The sequence below is a fragment of the Hypomesus nipponensis genome, chromosome 21, assembly GCF_054491055.1.
Source record: "Hypomesus nipponensis isolate SF chromosome 21, ASM5449105v1, whole genome shotgun sequence".
Classification (NCBI taxonomy): Eukaryota; Metazoa; Chordata; class Actinopteri; order Osmeriformes; family Osmeridae; genus Hypomesus; species Hypomesus nipponensis.
In genome coordinates, this window is record NC_140381.1 from 13,519,764 (window position 1) to 13,543,666 (window position 23,903).

General features: G+C 41.4%; 1 protein-coding gene and 1 long non-coding RNA gene across 10 annotated transcripts in view; one reads left to right on the plus strand and one right to left on the minus strand.

The window, feature by feature from the left end:
• The window catches only part of LOC146238086 (mechanosensitive cation channel TMEM63B-like), a 79,706-nt gene that overhangs the window by 14,217 nt on the left and 41,586 nt on the right, over positions 1-23,903 (plus strand). For 8 of the 9 annotated variants that reach the window (XM_084685282.1, XM_084685287.1, XM_084685289.1 and 5 more), the window contains 3 exons: positions 5,229-5,446; positions 7,777-7,856; positions 23,149-23,187. In XM_084685282.1, coding sequence (XP_084541408.1) covers positions 5,255-5,446; positions 7,777-7,856; positions 23,149-23,187 — 311 coding nt within the window. In that variant the 5' untranslated portion in view covers positions 5,229-5,254. The remainder of the gene's footprint in view (positions 1-5,228; positions 5,447-7,776; positions 7,857-23,148; positions 23,188-23,903) is intronic. The other variant, XM_084685286.1, reaches the window with a different exon arrangement.
• Positions 728-1,593, minus strand: LOC146238087 (uncharacterized). Its single transcript, XR_014740508.1, has 3 exons — positions 1,459-1,593; positions 1,232-1,315; positions 728-1,089 (listed from the first exon to the last, which is right to left on the minus strand). It is a non-coding gene; the product is annotated as an uncharacterized LOC146238087 (long non-coding RNA).

The window sequence follows — 23,903 nt, forward strand, 5'->3', positions numbered from 1 at the left end:
TCAAATATACATAAAGAACCGTTTTTCATTTCCTGCGCATTCAAACAATCCCCTCCTCGGTGAAGTTTGCCTAGCACTAGCAGCTAGGCTAGCTTGCTTGTAGCACAATTTACAGGGGTCAGCATCTCCACGCAGGGCTCTAGACTGAGACCAAATGGTCGCATTTGGCTTTGTTACTGACAATGATCACTTCCAGCAAACCTCTTTTGAATTAACCAATTCCCCCTAAACAAATATCAAGCTTATTTACGTTTTTGGGGGCATATTTTCAGTTAGCAGATGGTACTGTTTGAATCGCAATTCCATCTGAAATACTGCTAGTGACAACGTTGTTTGAATAGCTTGTTTCAAAGGGGGTTCAGCTTGTTTTAGCTTGTTTCAAATTCATTCCTAATGAATGAATGCAATATGAGTAGGCTAAATGCTTGAAAATATCACAAGAAGGGAAAAACTTAAGGTGACATTTAAGTCATAAAATTGGTAAAAAAATTACACCGGATTGCTCAACAATATCTTTGTTTGATCCAACTTTTCAACTGAGGCTATCACTATTCCCTCTTGCAGGAGAAATCAGAAGACAACCGTTTCATTCTACACTTCACTTTTAGTATTTTTAATTGTAAATGAGCAGCAACAAATGTATGCTTTTAAATCTATGCAATTTAAGTAATAAGTACGTATTTTTATATATAATATACAGAAATATCAGTTGTAAAAATGACAGTTAATAAACGGACCCATTTGCCACCGGCGCAAGCAAGCATACCCTACAATTACCCTCTCTAGTTATACATCTTCTTCTGCAATGGCAGTCTATGGCAGCCCCTAGAACCGCATGGTCAGAAGTTGTGAAATTTGGCACACTCTTTGGGTGTTTACACACATTATTTTTTTCATTTTCCAAAATGAGGTATCGGATTCCCTGGATCAAGACGAGTTCAACGCACTCTATGACGTCAAACCCAGTTATTCATGGGTTTCAGTAACTTTACTTCTTTTGTTGCGGCCGCCATCTTGAGGACCAATTCGAAGCCCCTCCTCGGGTCTCCTCAGTGAGAATGGATGACGTGGCACACGAAAATAGCACACCTTACCACAGACGGAAAAAAAACAATATTTATAGAAAGATGCTTTAGGTTTTGATCCTTATTTATTGACAAGTGAACTGCTTACTCCACTAAAGTACAGTAAAAACCTGCCAAATTTGACGTTTGCTGACATCTATATTTACCTCTCGCCTACCGCTACTTCTCATCAGGATGGGTTAATGATCACAACATTTATCATTCTGGAGATGAAGAAAATGCCACTGACCCTATGATCAAGAACAGTCTGTTAATCAAGCGATATTAACATTACACGAATAGCGTTTATATCGTTGAACTGAAGTGCCATAAGATTCTGTTGTGATATCAGTCACATCAGGACACCAAAGGAAAAGTAGTTTAGCATACTAACGCCTTAAAAGAAGGTCACAGGCTTCCAATGCCTTGTTGTCGCCCAACTGGTTTCAACGCTAACTGGTTCCCCAGCTGTGCGTTCACCTGTCACAAATTCACAAACATATAACTGGCAATTTTCACACTCGAGAGTGTGGAGCGAAAGGAAAAAAAAGACAAAGTAAGAATATGAGTGTGGCTCAGGAAGACGACAAACTTATGGAGATTAAAGAGGAAACATTAGTAGCCAAAAAAACACAATAAAAATCTTCCAATAAAAATGTGTGCGACAGTTATGCCAGAGCTAGCAAAGCAAACATCGCTAGCGAGGGCTTTTGCTAGTGGTAACTAGGCCTACGACAAGAGGTCCAAGAGACATAACAAAATCACAAATGCTGTAACATACTATTTGGCCAAAGACATGATGCGCATTTATACAGTCGATAAAAAATGCTTCAAGAAGCTTCTGAATGAACTGGATAAAATATACCAAATCCCATCTCAATATTTGTTATACTGAAAACTACATTCAAAGATTCCACTCCGTTTCATTCTACTTTACTGTGGCGAATATGGAAAGGAAATCCTTTTGTTCATAATCACGTTGTGAATGTCAGTTTAACTACTAGGCTACATTAATAACTTCTCAGCAAGTCATCAGTTGTTTTGGGCTGCTGCAGCTCTCAAAAACAGGCAAACTGAGCATTTGATTTGACATGTTTGAAATTTGAATCTTCATAAGTGATCATATACTTTGTTTACATTAAAATTAAGTTTTGGGTGTTGACTATACAAAACATCAAAAATCTTTTTTGACAAAACTGATTTTCAATAATTTTTGGCTTATGGCCAGCAATGAGCGGCCGCGACATCCAACGGATTCTTGCAGACCACCACACATATGTTTAAGAATATAAAAATGTAATCGATATCGCAATATTCATGTTCAATATCGCAATATCCCATTTTGTCAATATCGTGCAACCCTAGTGGAAACCAGTTGGGCGACAACACCGGAAACAAAACGACACTACACGTCTCACTTTATTTACTTTATTCTGTAGGAGTCCAGTGATCCCTCTTGATAGCAGCAATACATTTCTCATGACGCTCAGGGTTTTTTGGGACTTTGTAAAAGGTCCATCTGCCGCTTTTCTGAGGGTTGGGTCGCGGGGGCAGCAACCTAAGCAGGGAGGCCCAGGCATCCCTCTCCCCAGCCATTTCCACCAGCTCTTCCTGGGGGACCCCGAGGCATTCCCAGGCCAGCCGAGAAACATAGTCCCTTCAGCGTGTCCTGAGTCTTCCCGGGGGCCTCTTCCCAGTGGGACGTGCCCAGAACGTGCCCAGAACACCTCACTAGGGAGGCGTCCAGGATCCTTATCAGATGCCCGAGCCACCTCAACTGGCCCCTCTCGACGTGGAGGAGCAGCGGTTCTACTCTGAGCCCCTCCAGGATGACCGAGCTTCTCACCCTATCTCTAAGGGACAGCCCGGACACCCTGCGGAGAAAGCTAATTTCGGCCGGAGATTGCACATCCCAGCCGTTTTGCATTCAGTTGCGGACCGCTCCAGTGAGAGCTGAAGGTCACGGCCCGATGAAGCCATCAGGACCACATCATCTGCAAAAAGCAGCGACCCGATCCTGAGGTCACCAAACCGGACCCCCCCCCAACACCCTGGCTGCGCCTAGAAATTCTGTCCATATAAGTTATGAACAGAATCGGTGACAAAGGGCAACCCTGGCGGAGTCCAACCCTCACCGGAAACAAGTTCGACTTACTGCCGGCAATGCGGACCAAACTCTGGCACCGGTCGTACGGGGGCCCCAATCAGGGAATCTGGTACCCCTTACTCCCGGAGCACCCCCCACATGAGCCCCCGAGGGACACGGTCGAACGCCTTTTCCAAATCCACAAAACATGTGTAGACTGGTTGGGCGAACTCCCATGCACCCTCCAGGACTCCGCGGAGGGTGTAGAGCTGGTCCACAGTTCCAGCGCCAGGACGAAAACCACATTGCTCCTTCTGAATCCGAGGTTCGACAATCTGACGGACCCTCCTATCCAGAAACCCTGAATAAACTTTCCCAGGGAGGCTGAGGAGTGTGATCCCCTAAAGTTGGAGCACACCCTCCAGTCACACTTTTTAAAGACGGGAACCACCACCCCTGCAGATTCGTGTCAACCAAGACAGCCTTACAACATCCAGAGAAGGGCTGGGCAATAAATCAATAAAAATAACTATCGAAGTAAAGACTTCCCTCGATAAAGATAACGTAACATTAATTCATTTTCAATAATATAGATAAAGTCTATAGAGAGTAATTAGGAACAGCAATTCATTTAATTTCTGTGATGCAGCAGGAAGTTGCGGAAAAATGGTAGCCTACGCTCACTAAAATATACTGAGCACCTCGAGTGGAGTAGCTAATGTTAATGTAAACATAGCAACCAATCCTTAGGCAGAACTGTCTCAACCATTATACATATAATGACATCTGTTATTAACTAAATGTCTAGATGTTGTGGTGGTAAGACAATTTTACAGAGAACCAATATCATACATATTTATCAACATGACATGCAATTGATAACATAGGAAACAGCACACAAATGAAGGCTTCATAATCATTTGCACAAAAATGTGTTTAAAATTATGAGATATTTATTTTATGATGTGCAAAAGTGATTAGAATAGATGATGTGGAGGTTGAACAAGTACTTCAGAGATGACAAATTTTCAATTGTGATCTGAGAAATATAGGTACCAAAGCCACTGAGAAGAACTGTCATCACCAGCTGCATCACGGGCACTGCACTATAATTCCAGAAATCTGTGTGTCTCACTGACATCATCCCGAGCACTGTGATCTATAGTTCAAGTAATCTGGATTTGTGTGTTTCACTGACATCTTAATCACCAACTGCATCGCGGGCACTGTGCACTAGTTTATTTAATTGCAAAGGGTTTGTAGTTTTAGCTTGATGGAGTAAGTGATAGCTTATTACATTACATTTATGCATTTAGCAGACGCTTTTATCCAAAGCGACTTCCAAGAGAGAGTTTTACAAAAGTGCATTGGTCACTGATCATCACAACGAGATAGCCCCAAACATTGTGGGTACCCAAACAGGAAGCATACATTGTGAAACCAAACAAGTCCCAAAGGGAAGAACAATAAGAGCATGTTGTTAGACAAGTTACAATTAAACAGCAAGAACATCAAAAGTGCAAGAGTGTACCTGTGGAAAAAGCAAGCAACAATAGTATATTTCACAGCGAGTACAATCACTTTAAGACAGTTACAACAAACCAACAAGAGCAACAAACAGAGTCAAAATCTGGTTTGGGTAATGCGGATAGATTAGTCATCGAAAGCAAATAAATTGACATTAAGTACAAGTAAATCATGCTTGATGACACAAGGGAGCATAGCCCCTCCACTACCACTCTAGTAACTATAGACCGCATAAGCTGTTATCAAAATGAATAAACTGTTATTTATTATATATTTATTATATATTAACGTTATTTAGCTAAGTCATGCTAGTTTGATATCAAAAACGTGCTATTCTTGCTGGCCTAAAAGTGAAAATTGTGTCACGGTCCAAACCACTATTGTTGGTATTGTTGCAAGGTGGTGGGGGAAGGGGTATTTTCACTTGAAATTACCCCTGAAGAAACAATTTCTTAATTTGTAGATTTGCATTGTCTTGTGTCTCTTTCACTGATACCTACTGTACTTCTGTGTTGGTCACCTAATTCTGCCTCTTTTCCTCACCCCAATAGGTTCTCAGAAGGATGTTGCAGTGAGCATGCTCAGAGTGCTCTTCATTACCATGGTTAAATATGGCAGTGGCCAGCCCTGTGTGGGCCCGGACAACTGTTCCACCAACAGTGAGTCCATGGATTACTGCTACTCGGCACGCATCCGAAGCACTGTGCTCCAGGGCCTACCGTTCGGAGGGGTCCCCACAGTCTTAGCTCTGGATTTCATGTGTTTCCTGGTGAGTCTGCCTTCAGAGAACTATCCTGGATTCCAGTAAAGCACCCCAACCACAGCAGTTTACAGCATGTTTGTATACTCCTTCCCAGGCTATACAAACTGGGTTGGTGTCAACATGAACTTGGGGAGGTTGAACAGTAATTCTCATTGCAGTCAGGAAATGGCGGCTGCAAATAAGAGTTTGTTCAAGGTAGAGGGGTACATTTTCCGGATGGTGTTTCTTACTTTGCCACAGAGCCTTCCCCACCGCTTCCAAATGTAAACATTTGGGGTAGATTAGAAGAATCCTTTATTTATCTCACACAAATGTGGCACACACATACACATGTGCAGGGAATAGCAGAACACACACACATGTCTGCCAGGGCGTCCACCAGAGAAATGTCTGCATTTATTCCATGCTGCTGTCCTTCCTCCCATGGCAGCCAGGTATAGAGTTAAATTAGTTTTATAATTCACAAACAAATGTAATGCGATTCACAAATGTATTTCATAATTTACAAACAAATGTAACGTGATTCACAAATGTATTTCATGATTCACAGATAAATGTAAGCGATTCACAAATGTATTTCATGATTCACAAATAAATGTAAGCAATTCACAAATGTATTTCATGATTCACAAATAAATGTAAGTGATTCACAAATGTATTTCATGATTCACAAATAAATTACCCCATTACATTTGTTTGCAACTTGACGAACACGAGTTACAAATCACACAAACACAAGTTACAAATCCTTGCATTTGTGTGTGGATATTTGGAACTTTCCTGACGCGCTTACATTCACAAATGCATTTTTTCTCAAATATATTCTCTGCAACCTATCAGATCATCTCTTCCAATTTTAGCCAATCACATTAACGTGTCTATGTGGACTTCAACAACCTACCATAATAACGGACATTGTCTCCTTCAGATCGCGAGCAATGTCGCCTGGTAGCATGTAGGTGAAATATTGCTTGTTAATCTTATTAGACCGATTATCATACGTGATTGAATATTCTTGAGAATGGCAGGATCCATGTTTAGTCATTTTAAGTGTTTCCGAGGCTAAGGTTTAGCAAGCTAGCTGTGATTGGCTCAAATTGAAAGAGACATCTGGCTGCAGAGGATATCTTTTAGAAAAAATGCATTTGTGAATCTAAGCGCGTCAGGAAAGTTCCAAAAATCCACACACGAATGCAGGGATTTTTTACTCGTGTTTGTCCGATTTGTAACTTGTGTTCGTGAGGTAGCAAACAAATGTAATGGGGTCATTTATTTGTGAATCACAAAATTCATTTGTTAATCGCTTACATTTATTTGTGAATCATCAAATACATTTGTGATTCGTGTTACATTTATTTGTGAATCGCGTTACGTTTGTTTGTGAATTATGAAACTAATCTAACTCCATAGCTAGGTACAGTGGGAAGCCATATTCGCGGTTCCCAAAGGTCCAAGTGTTCCCCCATGTCATGAGCAGGAGAGTGATCTGTTCTGTGTTTTTATTGGGGTTATATGTGAAAAAAAAAAAAAAAAGGGTGACAAAGCATGGGTCAAACCAGGGTCATCTTCAAGGGACAGCCACACTCCTAAGAAAACACAGAAATAGTAGAGACTATTTTGAATTTGTAACGTGAAAGTATTGGCACCATTTGTAATGGCTGACCTCTAAGCCATGCTGTTTCATTGGGCATGAGCTCTTGCAATATACTGCATGACCACAGTACGAACACGACCCACTTCAAAATATTTTCAAAGTGTCTGTCAGTGCCTCTTTGCACAGAACAGCTGAGCAGTGCAAACCCAGGTTCAATGTTCTCATACAGAGGGGCAGGAGAAAGTTGTCAGCCTCATGGAATGGAAACCTCTGTGCTTCACTTTTTACAGTCTCAGAATTGCGTTGTGTTAGAAATTGCTGATGAAGAGGCCATTTGGGAGGAGTGCTCTCATGTGCTCCTCCAAACACCTCCTCCTTCTGTGACCTGTGCCACCCTCTCTATTGCGAATTTTGCAGAATCTCATACACCTGAGAACCTGAAAACATGAAATGACTGTAGCGTTAGCATTTAGATAGCTGTGAGGGTAGCAGCATAATAGAGCCTCTTGAGTCCAACTGTAATGCCCCGATAACACTTTTATCTAAAACCACAACACTACCATACTATATATTTAATACTATTTTCATACCACTGTGCATGTATGTGTTTGTAGTGGAGCACCATGACTTTGACCCCTTTGTCGGGCATGTTTAGTAACAAGTGGAAAGCAGTCTTCTTAGTTTGTTTGAGAAGCAAGTTTTACTAACGGTGTCATGGTTTTCTTCCCTTTTGTGTTTTTAGGTGCTTCTCTTTGTCTTCTCCATTTTACGAAAGGTGGCCTGGGATTATGGGCGTTTGGCTCTGGTTACTGATGCTGACAGGTATTGATCCATTTCTGTGTTAGCATATATATATATATATATATATATATACTGTGCGTCAAATATTACTGACAATGCCTCCATACTCTATCTGGCTTTTTGAATTGGCATTTTGTTCAGTTCAATCAGATCTCTTTCAGTTAATGTTGTGCGGTTGGTCAAGATTAATTTAAAAAGTTTGTAGTTTTGTATCCTTAGTACATTTACATTTATTCATGTAGCAGACGCTTTTATCCAAAGCGACTTCCAAGACAGAGCTTTACAAAGTGCATAGGTCACTGATAATAACAACAAGATAGCCCCAAGCATTGCGGGTAGCCAAAACAAGAAGCATACATTGGTAACAACCAAAAAATAAGTGCCAAAGGGAAGAACCGTAAGAGCATGTAGTTAAGTAAGTTACAATCAAACAACATGAATCGCTAAGTGCAAGTGTACCTGTAGAACAGTAAAAAATAAATAAAATAAAAAACACTACCCAACAAGAGTCATTGTGATCCTTGAGGAAACTAGCATTGGGTTCAGCAAACTATTCTTAAGTACCGTTGTACTCCCAGAACAAGTGCGTCTTGAGCCCTCTTTTGAAAGTGGAGAGACAGTCTGTGTCTCTGATGGAGGTGGGGAGTTGATTCCACCACTGGGGGGCCAGGCAGGAGAAGAGCTTGTGTTGGGACTGGGCGGTCTTGAGCGGTGGGACCACCAGGCGGTTGTCTGAAGAAGACCGTAGGTGGCGGGTGGGTGTGTAAGGCTGCAGGAGAGACTTGATGTAGTCGGGTGCAGTCCTGTTCACTGCTCGGAAGGTCAGTACCAGGGTCTTGAATCTGATGCGGGCCGTGATGGGTAGCCAGTGGAGGGAGATGAGGAGCGGGATAACGTGGGAGCGTCTGGGTAGATTGTAGATCAGGCGGGCCGCTGCGTTCTAAATCCTCTGAAGAGGTCGGGTTGCGCATGCTGGGAGACCGGCTAGCAGCGAGTTGCAGTAGTCCAACTTGGAGAGGACAAGTGCTTGGACAAACAGCTGGGTGGAGTGCTCAGACAGGTATCTCCTGATCTTCCGGATGTTGTAGAGGGTGAATCTAAACGACCGGGAGACCGCAGCAATGTGGGCCGTGAGGGAGAGCTCATCATCCATGGTAACCCCAAGGTTCCTGACATAGGATGAAGGGGTCACCGTCGCAGATCCCAGCGTGATTGAGAGGTCGTGGGAGATGGAGGTTTCGCCGGGATGATGAGAAGTTCAGCTGGAGGTGGTGCTCGGTCATCCAGGCGGAGATGTCTGCGAGGCAGGCCTCAATCCTAGCTGAGATCCCCGGATCGGTTGGGGGAAAAACAGGTACAGCTGCATGTCGTCAGCGTAGCAGTGGTAGGAGAAGCCATGGGAGGTGATGATTGGTCCAAGTGAGGATGTGTACAGAGAGAAGAGGAGGGGTCCAAGGACGGAGCCCTGTGGGACACCAGTGGAGAGCTGGTGAGGGTCTGACGGTTTGCCTCCCCAGGAGACCTGGTAGGATCTTCCCGACAGGTAGGATGAGATCCACTGGAGTGCAGTGCCAGTGATGCCCATCTCAGAAAGTCTGTAGAGCAGGACCTGGTGGTTAGGGAACTGACTGCTAATGTCGGCAACTTTTTTGTCAAAGGAGGAGAAGTCGTCTGCTGTCAGGGTGGAGGGGTGGGGGAGGTGGGTTAAGAAGGGTGGAGAAGGTAGAGAAACATTTGTGGGGGTTTAAAGCAGAGTTAATTTTGTTCAGAAAGTTGAGGGTTTTAGCACCAGTTATGTGAGAAGAGAAGGATTTAAGGAAGGAGTGATGCTTATCAAGGTCCAGACCATCTTTGCGCCTCTTTGATCATCTTTGATCTCATCTCAGCAGCCCGAAGGGTGCATCGTTCTTCACGAATAACATCCGTAAGCCACGGGCAGGAGGGAGAAGATCGTGCAGGCCTGGTTGACAGAAGACAGAGAGAGTCAAGTGATGCAGTTAAAGTGGTTAACAGGGTGTCAGTGGCAGTGTTAGTGGGGTGGGATGGGAGAGGGAGGGAGGATGTTACAATCGAGGAGAAATGGGAGGGGGATAGGGAGCGGAGGTTGCACCGGAAAGTTGGGAGGGGAGGTAGGAGGAGTTGGAGGGACAGAGACAGAGAATTGGATAAAGTAGTGATCAGAAATGTGCAGTGGGGTTACAGATGTTAAGTCAGTGATACAGTTACGTGTCAGGATGAGGTCTAGCTGTTTGCCTGCCTTGTGGGTTGCCGGTGTGCTAAGCAGCGTCAGGTTGAAGGAGGTCAGGAGAGACAAGAAGTCGACAGCCTGCGTTCCTTGGAGGTGGATGTTGAAGTTCTCAAGGACTATCAGGGGGGTTCCATCATCCGCTGAGGAGCATGTCCAGCTCCTCCACAAAGTCGGATAGCGGTCCTGGTGGGCGATAAAGAACAATTTAAGCATACTTTGATAGGATCAGTTAGCATCACATAATGGTGTTCAAATGATTTGGCAGTAACAGAGAGTGGTGTGGATGTGTATTTAATATGTGGGGAAAGAAGCAAACCTGTCCCACCCACCTGCCCGGTTGAGCGGGGTGAGTGAGTAAAGGAGTGGTTGACGGAGAGAGCAGCTGGAGTTGCAGTGTTCTCTGGGCGGATCCACGTCTCTGTCAGCGCAAGGGCATGAAGAGAAGCCTGGGTTTCAAACGCTGGGATGAAGTCTGCCTTGTTCACAGCAGATTGGCAGTTCCAGAGCCCTACAGAAAGAGAGAGGACAGGTGGAGAAGATCTGGATAGGCAGTGAAGGTTAGAAGTTGACCGTATATACTTTGTGACATATCTACGTCTACGGGTGGTGTAATGAACAGGAATGCTCAGGAAACACATGCTTGCTGTGAATAAGTTCTAGGTAGAATATCAAATAAATAGGGTGATACTTATCAGAAGAGGTGATCCCGGCTCTGTCGGCCTTCCTCGGTGGAGTCCCGCTGGTAGACTCCCTGTCTTTGTTCGACCGAGTCTTCGTGCACCGAGGCACTGCCAGCCGCCTAAATATGCTAATGCACAGATACAACACCCCCAATTACTGTCAAACAAAAGATGACCCTGTGTACTCTGCCACCGAAACGGACTCACTGGCTCGCTACTCTTTGACCAGTTTAAGCTAGTTATCTAACTGCTGTACCTTCAGCTCTACCCCTGAGACTAAGTTTTAGCTGAACACAATATAAACAACAGCCTTGATTACTCGCAGTCAATGCGGCGGTCTCGATGTTCACTTCAGCAGGACACTATATGCTCTTCGTACTGTAGGTTTGTGCTGAACTGTTCTTAGCTGAATGATTTTGACCGTGTGCTTAAAATACTAGCCTTTCACTAGACGTTTGGTGTCCATTGCTTTTGATTTCCATGTTATTCTGGTTCAGTTAAGATAAATATGAATATAATAATAACAATATAATATGAAATAAGAGGTATTTACGTAGGTGTCATACAATCATACAATATAATTTTTGTAAAAGCAGACTATCATCTTCTCATTATTGCTATTGCTCTCATAAAAGAACATGGCAAATGTCCCCATTGGCTTTCTCTTTTCGCCATTTTTTTTTAAATGGCGAAAAGACAATTGGGAAACTGTCATGTAAACACTACATCAGACCTGCAGCACATCAGGACTGCGAAGTGTCTCTCCTACGTCTCACCCCCTGTCTGGTCCTGTCAGACCCTTTACCTAGAGGCCTCAGCAATCAGAATGGGAATTGTTTTGGGGCGATGTGGAGCTCCAATGCTGATAGGTTGCTGTAATGTGCTGTGTTCAGAACACCCCTCTCAAATATTGCACTACTATTGCGCTACCTCTGAAGAAAGTGGATGTTTCTGTTAATCACGCCTTCGGCGAGAACAACCATTGTTCTCTCACATATATATTATTATCATTATTTTCCCACCCTTAAGGACCCCTCAATATTTGGACTACATACACAACGTCAGTATCAAAATGTTCGTATTGGTCCCGATTCCGTTGCTTCTATTGGGATTTACGTTCCGTTGCACAGTTTTATGAGGTTACAATGTTTTTGTGGCAAAAAGTTCCTGTCCACAAAGGGAACTCAGTGCTAACGTCACGTGGATACGACATGCACAGATGTGCTGTTGCACAGCGAGTATAGTATCGTGCCATGGTGTACTAGCATGCATCTTACATTTAAGTATTTAAACTCAAGCTTGTGTGGTGCGTCGCTGTCTTCAATGCCACAGCCTAAACTTTAGGTAAAAAGAAATGTTTCTAATTTCCGGCGCATTAAACATTCCCCTCAGTGAAGTTTGGCTAGCAACAGCAGCTAGCTTGCTCGTAGCACAATTTTGCCGGGGTCAGCTTCTCCACGCAGGGCTCTTACGGTTGCATTTGGCATTGTTACTGACAATGATTGCTTCCAGCAAACTTGAATGAACCATTTCCCCCTAAAAAAAATATTTACGTATTTAGGGGCATGTTTTTAGTTTGCAGATGGTACTGTTTGAATCGCGATTCCATCTGAAATATTGCCAGTGACAACGTTGTTACAATCGCTTGTTTCAAAGGGGGTTCTGCTTGTTTCAAAGGGGGTTCCTAATTAATTAATTAGGGCTGTGAAAAATAATGCGTTAACGCGCTATGATTAAACTACAGGATTAATTTGTTATTTTTGTTTAACGCATTTAACGTAATATACCCACAATTCCACCCAATATGCAACTTCTGGATGAGAAGTTTGTGTTCCAAAAAAACTAAGATGGAACATCCAATAAAACCAAAGTGATATGCACACTCTGCGGGAAGATGTTATTGCTTTGGATAAGAGCGTCTGCTAAATGACTGAATGTTATAGTTTCACCGAAGCAATACCAGCCTAAAGTAACCTATACCACCTCAACGCGAAGCATGCGTTGGTCGGCGAGGGGAGTTCAAGTAGAATGCGCCGAACCACCCTCACTGGACAGTGTAGGGCCCTCACTAAGTCTGCCTGTGACAAGATGACAAGCAGAGTTGCCAAATGTATTGCAAAAAGCTGTAGACCGATTGATATTGTTGAGGACGAGGGGTTCACCAAAGTTTTGCGAGTGGCAACGGGTGACTCGAGCATCGAGGTACCTCAAAATCAAAGACGCACCCTAAAGACAAAAATTCGGAAAATCGGTAATCTGTAATTAATCATGATTAATCCACAGAAACCTGTGAATAATTTGATTAAAAATGTTAATCATTTCACAGCCCTAGAATGAATGCAAGATGAGTAGTCTAAATGCTTGAAAATTAGCCTGGCTGCCAGCCCAACTTCTCCGTGCCCACAAAAAAATTTGGTCGGGAAGTTGGGTCTGGAGGGTCTCGTATTGGGAACAACTACATAAAACCAGGATCGGGACGGACCAATGAAATTGCTAGGGCGGGCTTTATACATTAAAGGACAGATGATCAACAGTAACGTAATCAACAACGTCACGAAAGAGCCCTTGGGTTGAATTTGTTTTCAACAAACAACATATTACGTTGCTCTGATTGGTTCTAGGTCTATCCAATTGAGCGAAGAGGCATTTGTTTTACAAGTTCGGTTGAAACACGCTCCGTAGTCACAGCCCAACGGAGAGTTTTCATACTCATATTCTGACTAGAATTATTAGTATGACAACGTCAGGCTACTTGAAAATATCAATAGTAGGGAAAAACTTTAGGGGACGGACCCATCTGCAACCGATGCAAGCAAGCACACCCTACAATTTCCCCAGAAATTGTACCCTCTCTAGTATGTTAATTCATAACATGGATGATTATAGTCATATTGCTATGCAGTGTTCCTTGCATACAGCAGCACATGAGAATGTAAAAGTAATATTGTTAATAGGAGTGTAACAATATATCATGGAACAATATATCGCAATACAACAGTTTTACAATATATGGAGTCGTAGACGTTCGTTTGATCCTATTGGTTGAGCTCCCAGCATGCGACCTACTCTGCACCTGTGTCATGCGTGCATTCATTGCATTCACAGAAATCACTTGAACGGAGTTAACTAAATTGTATGTACAACAAAGAAAATGATTGAAAATGTTGAATGTTTTGGATCTGGATCTGTTAAGTGATTTTCAGTTTAATTTAAAATGATAAAAATGGCATAATACGTATTGTATTGTACACCCAGTATCGTGATACATATTGAATCGTGAGCTGAGTGTATCGTCACACCCCTAATTGTTATATATTTGGGTGTGCTCAAGCCTTTGGCGAGAGCACAACCATTGTTCTCTCTCATATATATTTTTTGTTATATTTATTTTCCCCCCCTAAGGATCCCTCAATATTTGGACTATATAGACAACGTCAGTGTCAAAAGCTTCGTTTTGGTAGCGATTGCGTTGCTTGTATTTTTATTGACGTTCCGTTGCACGGTTTAAATTTAAATTTAAAAAAAAAATTCGAAAAGTGAAACTAACGGTGACTAACATGCTAGCCACACTGACATTACGGACACCCGCGTGACTACCTGTAGCAGAACATTAGTTTATCAACTAGTTAACTTCTGGGAGATACCTAGGCTAACTATAGCTTTACTGCCAGGCAGCTGCAGAAACACCACAAGCAAAGAGGCCAGAGGGTGATAACTATTTACTCTTTTTACCTTGTGATATGAAACACAATTGTAACTCGTGTTAAAATTACATAAATACATTCGTGAATCAGGTTACATTTATTTGTGAATCATGAAATACATTTGTGAATCATGTTGGGTTTGTTTGTGAATTATTAAACTAATCTAACTCCATAATATCACAAGATTCGTCACAAATTTTACAAACACTGCGAGCTAAAAAAATGATGAAAATCGCCAGTAATATACTGGCGATTTTCATCATTTTTTTAGCTCGCAGTGTAAAGCAATGGGCTCTGGTGTAATATGTGTTTTTGCTCTAGTGCTATCAAATCCTACTTCATGCCAGCCTGCAAGTTTTTTATTTTGTCTACATTTATTTTGTTGTGAATGGATGTAATGTAGTGCGCACATAGCCCATACTTTCATGTTCGCCGCAGCAAATATGAGATCCGACTTGAAAATCGCCAGTAAAATGTTTGTGAATTTGTGACGAATCTGGTGATAGAGGAAGGTAGATGAAGATAGGTTAACGCACAGCTGGAGAACCAGATAATGTGGAAACCAGTTGGGCGATAACACCGGTGACAACGTTGTTTGTATAGCTTGTTTCGAAGGGGGTTCAGCTTGTTTCAAATTAATTCCAAATGAATGAATGCAATATGAGTAGTCTAAATGCTTGAAAATATCACTAGAAGGGAAAACATTAAGGTGACGTTTAAGTCATAGAATTAAGACATTATTCTGCACCAGATTGCCCAACAATATCTTCGTTTGATCCAACTTTTCAACTTTTTGCTATCACTGTTCCCTCTTGCAGGGGAAATCAAAAGACAGCTGTTTCATTCTACACTTCCCTTTTAGTATTTTTAATTGTAAATGAGCAGCAACAAATGTATGCTTTTAAATCTATGTAATCTTCATAAATAATAAGTACGCATTTTTATATAAAATATACAGAAATATCAGTTTTTCTGTAAAATTAAAATTACAGTTAATAAACAGCTGACTTTCTCTGTAGGTCAAATATGGCATGCCTGATAAGCAGCAGGCAGCAGTAGAGTGTGTCTCTGCAATACGTGCATATACCCAGTTTTGTTGTTAGTGTGCAACAGGCTCCAATATGTTGGCAACATTTTCCTTACATTCCTGGGCTTTCAACCTGAGGAAAAATTTGACTTGTATAATAAGTCATATCCTTGATTGAGCATTGTACAATTTAATTGTGTAAAAATTGGCAATACCAGTTAAGTTACTTAATTTAAAATGCTACTGCCTCTCAGTAATACAAACACTGCAGTATATAGTCTGGCACCAGCTTGACTCCTGCCTAGACTCCCTACTCACAACCTCCCTACTCACACCCTCTCTTACAGCCTCCCTACTCACAACCTCCTTCACAGCCTCTCTCACTTCCTCCCTACTCACAACCTCCCTCACAGCCTCCTACTCGCAGCCTCCTACTCGCAGCCTCCTACTCGCAGCCTCCCTACTCACAACCTCCCTCACAACCTCCTACTCGCAGCCTCCTACTCGCAGCCTCCTACTCGCAGCCTCCCTACTCGCAGCCTCCCTACTCGCAGCCTCCCTACTCACAACCTCCCTCACAACCTCCTACTCGCAGCCTCCTACTCGCAGCCTCCTACTCGCAGCCTCCCTACTCGCAGCCTCCCTACAGCCAAGCTTTTACAAACCATGTAAATGCTAACATTTCCACCATGCATTTATTTGTTTTTCCAAGAAAGCACACTCACATCCTAAGGATATGTTGCATAAGATGCTTTGCTTTAAAGTATGTGCCTGGATATGAATCAGTACTTTCTCATTCTCTTTCATCACATCATGTTAATGCTAAGCTCTGTATTTTTGCTGCACTTGATTCCCCTCAAGGGAACGTCTTAAGGAAGTTCCAGCTCTTGTTCCTCTGTGGCAGGGGGAATACACAGCCTTTCAAACAGGCTGCAGCTCAGCCTGAGCTGTCTAGTTCCCCCGCATTGTCACATCTCAATGCCAAGACTAAAATAAAAATGTCTCCTGCTGGCTTGGGCCACTTGGATTCAGTAGACGGAATTAAAACAAGAACACACACATTGCCTTTCCAAGGAAAGAGGTTTTATTGTGAATTATTTGATTCATTCTGCCATCACTCTATTAGTCTTTATTAACTGAGTTTTGGTTTGTTTTTAATAAGTTGCCATACAATACATTCCCTTGTATTTCTGTGTTCGCCCTATGTTTGAGTCTTCTCCCATCAATACTGTATATCCTAGAACACGCTGAGACTAGTTAATACCCCAAAGTCAGCAAAGTAATTTGCTTAGAGGGAAATATATGCATGCTTTCTCATGAGACATAGTGGAATAAGACAAACCAAAGCAGTGCAATGCAAAAAAGGTGACGTGTGAAAAAATATGGTCTTTCATGATCAAGTTGTTTTGTGATGACATGCTCATGGGCAGGCAGGTATGGTTCCATTTACAGCACAGGCTCTCTTGACTGTTTGCATTATATTGCATGTCTAAATCCCTGCCTTAACAGTATCCTGCAGTTTCCTACTCTACCATTTTCCTGCAGTCCTACTGGTGGATGGGCAACTCCCAACACACACTTTGTCCAAGTCACTGGGAGGGAGGGATGTGTGAGGGGCAGCGGGACTGTCACCAGTGTTGCAGCTGTTGTGTTGTGGGTGAGGTGTGGGATGGGGGTGATGATCAGGGCACACTGGACACACCATTACTCAGTCTTCAACACAGTCTGACAGCAGCTGATTGATATATCTCAAGCCATTTGAAAGTACCATGTAGAAGAAAAAAGGAAAGTATGGTAGTCAGGGAATTCCGTTGATTGCGACAGTATACCACCTGATAGGTGTGGCATTGTGTTTGCAACTTAATGTAGAGTCAAGTGTTGGTTATTTTTTGCTTCATCTCAATTTTTGAAAAAGTGCTTTTTGTCTAACTAAGTCAGTACTATCTGGATACTTCCAAAAGACAAGTAAAGATTTTTTTCCAATGTTTATGAGTATAGAATTGTATACTGGTAATATATCTGAGTAAATAAAATTTCAAATGGAACTATGTAAAGGCATTTTTATATCAACAAGAAAAGGCTATTCCTGCGAAACAGCAGTGAGAATGCTGAAAACCTGAATGGGGATAGCTGATCGTGCAAAAAAAAAGCGAAAAAAAAGTCAACATTTTGAATAGTTAGAAGCTGAAGTTGCTTCAAAGCAACCAAAATGTATTTTTGAAAGGGACTGGAGCAGCATCCCAATAATGATTTCAAAGTATTTACCATTACTTTTAAAGGGAGAATAATTTGTACAAAAACCTTTTATTTTTAAAAGTATAAAAGTGAGAAATACCCAAACATAAAGCACACATTTCCTGAAGGAGCTGAACGTTTTGATGATGAATGAATTTCAAAAATGTGTCACACAAAAGAGGCATTGTGGAAGCTGAACTGCATGATCTAACAAAGCTAAGAGCTTAAATAGCCTACAATGCGGGAGAAGCTGAAAGCTGAACTGTTAAACAGAAGAAGTAGGCTAGCTAGTCGTAACAAGAATATTATCGTTTTAACAGCTGAAATTATAGTTGGGATAGTAATAGCAGTAGCAGATGTAGCCTACCATTGAGTGCGTTTACTCGGCTTTCTTAGTAGGATTCAATGTATTGATGGAATGAAACATACAGCAGTAGGGCCGATACAGAAAGACACTTTGTTGCAGAAGGATGATGGTGCAAGTTTTGTCTGTGGAACATACAACGATTAATAAAAAGAATCATGTAGGCGCATACTAATTACACATGTAAACGGAGTAGCCTAATCGTATTATTGGCATAAACCGAAAAATGCCATCCGGTTTCTCATGGTCAAGTGAACGCACTCAGTGGCGTAGTAGGACGAAACAGGACCATTAGCTTAATAGTTGGGGTGTGTTTGCCTTCGGCGAGCACAAACCATTGTTATCTCACATATATATTTATTATTTTTATGATTGTTTATTTTTCGAACCCCTAAGGCTCAGTCAATATTTGGACTACATAGACAAAGTCGATGTCAAAAGGTTTGTCTTGGTCACGATTGCGTTGGTTCTATTGGGATTTATGTTTAGGTTTTAATAACGTTTTTATGGTAAAAGTGAAGCTAACGGTGGCTAACTTGCTAGCCACAGTCACTGACGCTACTGACGTCACTAACGTCACGAAATATCGCGTGACTACCTCTAGCAGAACATTAGTTTAGCAGCTCGTTACATCTGGGAGATAGCTAGGCTAACTGCTTTACGGCAAGGGAGCTGCAGAAACGCCACAAGCAAAGAGGCCAGGGTGATAACTATTTACTAATTTTACTTTGTGATATAAAACACAATTGTGAAGTGTAATGTACAATATAAGCTGATATAAGGAAGTAGTTACATCTACTTTCGGAAACAGTAGTCTACTATTTCACTGAAGCATTAGCATCATGACATTAGCCTCTATTCCCCGGGCAACACATACTACAGCGGTCTATGATGCATCTGTTTTCAATTGTTAAAATAAACATTCCACACCAATACATTTTCGTTGTAGGATTTTTTATGACATTAGATTACAAGTAAACGATTTGTTGGTGAAATGATCATTACCTGTGGTTTCAAACCAGTGTAGCTCACTGCAACGCTGTACTGTAGCATAATCTAGTAGCTAAAAAAAAATATCTCCACAGCTGTTTACAGTACAGTAGCCTACGTAGGAAGTCAAACGCCGGCTCATGTTCGGCACTACCCTTACTCAAATCAAAAGTCTTTCAATAGGTGAACCTCTCTGACTAGTGACTACTAAGCTGAACTCCATTGCCACAGCCTAAACTTCTATCGGTTCATGAACATAATTCATTTCAGCCTAGACCGTAAAATGGAAGTAACGTTAAATCGAATTCAACCAACACAATCGCTACCAAGACAGTCTAGTTGTAGCCTACAATTTACCGGGGCAGCTTCTCCACACAGCAGGGCTATATCGTATTTTGCCTTGTTACTGACAATGATCGCTACCACTGACATTTTTATGAACGAGTGATTTCCCCCTAAATAAATGTCTAGCTTATTTACGTTTTTGGGGGCATATTTTCAGTTAGCAGATGGTACTATTTAAATCGCGATTCCATCTGAGATAGCTACTTCTGGTAACGTCGTTGTTAAAATAAGCTTCAAAGGGGGTTCTTTATTAATGAATGAATGCATTATGAGTAGGCTAAATGCCTGAATATATCACGAGAAGGGAAAAACTTACAATGACGTTAAAATCATAGAGATTAGGTCAATTTTTACACCGGTCTGCCAAATGTATTCGTTTTGATTCAACTATGAGGTTGGTGATCACCATTCCCTCTTGCAGGGGAAATGAGAAGACAACTATTTCATTCTACTCTTCACTCTTAGTATTTTGAGTTGTAAATGAGCAGAAAAAAATATGCTTTTAAATATATGTAATCTTTATAAATAATAAGTAGGCTATGCATTTTAATATAAAATATACAGAAATATCAGTAGTAAAATGTAATTTAAATACGGACCCCTGCAACCAACGCAAGCAAGCACACCCTACAATTTCCCCAGAAATTTTACCCTCTCTTGTTAGTAAAAGAGATATTAGCAGCATCTGCAGAATTAGTATTTGTAGTAGTGGCATAAGATATAGCAGTATCAATAAAGGTAGTAGTTGTGTTGTGGTGCTCTTAGTCTTTTAATGAGACGAGTTGACTGAATAGCTTGTCTTGTGTCTCCACTAATCAGCTAATACCAATCACCTGTGTAAGAGACTGAGTGTCGCGTGTCTGTTTGGTTGCCACGGTGATGGTGCAGCTATGATTGCTGAGGGCAGAGAGAATAACAGAAACGTAGCTAGAATCCACACTTCAAACAAGTTAACCTACACGCAAAACTATAGGTCCAATCCAACAAATAAGGATATTTCGAGACCCAAGACTGCCGAAACCAGAGATGTCCTTATATGTCTGTGCGGTCAGAAATTAGTGATATGTTGTTCGTGAACAATTCTTTCATTTTGAACGAATCCTTACAAGGACTCAGGAGTGACGAGTCCTCTCAAAAGAGTGATTTGTTCATTTTCTCGTGGCCGAGCATCGGGACTGTTGCATAGGCTTGTCCAAGTAAACAGAAATTATTTGTTCATTTCCCGACTCTGTCTTCGGGTAGGAGTCTCATTTTTCACGTGACCTGCATAGGCTCTGTACTGGCAGCTAGAGGAAACAAACGATTCGTTCATTTCCCGATTCGGTCTTTCTACAAGTCTTTGGATAATTTTTCACGTGACCTGCATAGGCTTTGTACTGGTAGCTAGAGGAAACAAACGATTCGTTCATTTCCCGACTCGGTCTTTGGGTAGGCGTCTCATTTTTCACGTGACCTACGCTCTGTAGCCTACTAGTAGCTAGCCCTTGTGCTGCCTTCGGGTCACATGACCCAAAGGTTCATAACGAACCATTGTTGGGTTTACCCAATTGTACCCAATACAAAAACGAATAAAAAATAATGTTATTTTAACCTTTGCAATGTGGGGGGTCTGAGACAGCCCAACAGTTAAAATAAAATGCTTCACTTTGTTTTTGTATGCGGTAAAGTTGTCGCAATACGATGGTGGGTCACAATGACGGAGGGGTCAGAATGACCCGAAGAGAACACAAGGGCTAGAGGAAACAAACTATTTGTTTATTTCCCGACTCGGCCTTACTACGACATTTTTCACGTGACGCAAATTTTCTTAGTAGAGGAAATCATTCCTCATTCCCTTTCGCGTGGCCGCTGTTTTAGTAAGACGTGGATGATATTCGCTCAAGTCATCATACTGACTGACTGGTTTTGTTATTTTCACTTTACACTTAAAGTTTAGTGCAGTGTAATTGTTTGCCGTTATAAATATACAAAATATACAGTGTATGTATTTAATTTCGTTCTCTGGTCGGTTATACAATAGTAAAATGTGTTGAAAGTGATAGCCATGTCAAGAAAAACGGATAATATTACGGTTTACTAGGTGACGTGAGTAAAGCGTGAGTTTTATTTGGTTAGCTGTAACATTAGCTAAACCAAATAGTCTGAACATTTTCATAAAGATAAGGTTAACATGTTAAGGTAAGGTAAACACATGTTCATAATATAAATATAGGCTAATGTTGAACTTTTTGTTGTAACTATTGTGACGTTTTTAAGCAAAATTGTATGCAGGGATTTCTTTTAAAATAGTATCTGCTGGTGCACATGCACTAACCTACATGAGAATATGATTTGCAGTGGACGTATAGCCCCCCCCCCTCCCCCCCCCCCCCCGCAGGGGTGTCTGATTCCAAAGACAACTGTCCACGACCTGCACAAAATTCGCAATCTATTGATCCAAAAACGAAGCATGAAGAGCGAAAATTGTGGCAATGCTGGCAAACTAGAAATATTTTTTCAACGACATCCGGAGCTCCCCTCCACTCTAAGCGTTTCAGTCTGCACTCTAGGCTTTCACATACACACCCATGTAAATCTCAGAAACAGTTTGAAAAACTCATGTAACATAATCAGTGATATTGAAGAAAGTTGAATAGATATCAAAAAGCTGAATTATTTAAAAATAAGTTTTGTCTACATTTTATAGTTTAAATGGTGGCTCTAGCTGAAAGATTGAGGAATACGAATTTGGAAGTTGAAGAAGTTTGAGAGGATTTGAACTCCAATGAAAACCATGTTAAAATGATTATGAATTTTGATTTATATATATTTAAGCATAACAGGTACAAAGCTTAAAAGAATGCTGAAGCAGCATTCCAACAATAATAAAGAGAAACAGGAAAACAATAGTAAGAATGCTTAATCAGCATTCTCACAATTAAATCTAGTGTTGAGACTACCTCTTGGCTGTCAGCTTGCCAAAAGGCTTGGAATAAACTACTCCTAAAGATAGGGTCGATAATGTTGTTGAAACGCACTTTTTGTCATATTTGTTGAAACTTCACATCCTGATAGCAACCGATAAATCTAAAGGTTTGACAGTAATATTTAATAAATGTCTTATCTGTGGGCGTTGCAGGACTGTAATTAACATGCCCAATCATTAGTTTGGACCGGACTTAATGATTAGATGGTATTTGGACTGAATGCAGTGATTGGATGGGCAACTTGTCTACCTACCTCCTGGCAGTAGGCAGGCCAATTCATGTTCATCGTGTTTTGGGGGAGTGGCTTTGAAGGGAGGGGTGGGATATTTTGGTTGGAATCCTTTTGAATTAAAGCCAAAATTGCTTGGTTTGTAAAAAGTTCATATTCTGCCTTTAAAGTGATATAGTGTACTGTATTGTACACTAAATGTGTACATTTGAGTTGTGTGATTGACATTGTGTTGAACCATACAGTTGTTTTCCCATTATCAAAAATGCTAGTCTATAGTTTCCAGAGGGAACATAATAACGATCAAAAAGTATTTGATCACTCAACATCATCCAAGCAGTATGCAACGTTCATGTCCTCTCATGTTTGTCTTCTTTATACAGTAGAGCGGATGCACTTGTTCATAAAACAGAAAAACAAGTTTGACATTTTATGGTACTGTTTACAACAACAGTTATTGGTGTGATGTGGGAATGCTCATACCACCAAATAAATTGTTATACTGTTCCAATCCTTTTTTTTAAGATTGAAGAACCGTCTCAGCGGAATCGAGGAACGTGAATAGTATGTCATTATTTTATGTTGTTTTTATTTTTTCCTTCTGCTTTAACATTTTCTCCTCGTTGGTTGGGAAGCTGATGCACACTGTGCCAAAGTTGTTCTGCTCATTGGTGAACTAACACTCCCTTTTTCCCCGCTCTTGTGTGTGTGTGTTGTGCAAAAGAAAAGTTGCATCGAGCAGTCATGGATTTGTGGGAGGGCTCTTTTCACCCGGTTCTACTGTAGATTTCTCTTATGTTTGACCGTTGCTATTTCACCATGAGGGGCTTCTGTGTAATTGTCGTATGGGTGTTGATATTGACTTGTTTGTCTCTCCTAACTCTTGATGCCCTAACTGCCACAAGGTCTATAAGGCCTCTTAACATGTGTAATTAATGTTTTTGCCATGCATGTTTTCTGTTACTCACACGAACAATAACACAGTCGAAGAAAAGACAGGAATAACTATGAGCCTGTGAAAAGGTAAAACTGTGTATCGATGTTGGTATTAATTCCAGTAGCTCCTCTGGGTGTGTGGAGTCTCTGTAAACCCCTGTGAATTTAGCTGTGATGTTAGCAACTCCCATTTTCATTCTTTAAACACTAGACCATAGAAGTAGCATATTCTGGGTTCCAAAAAGTACAGTCTGGGTTCCAATCTGAAAAGAATGCTGTTTCGTTCAGTTTTGTTCATATTTTCAATGGAGGGCAGTGGACGTAGGGGTAATAGTTATTTGATT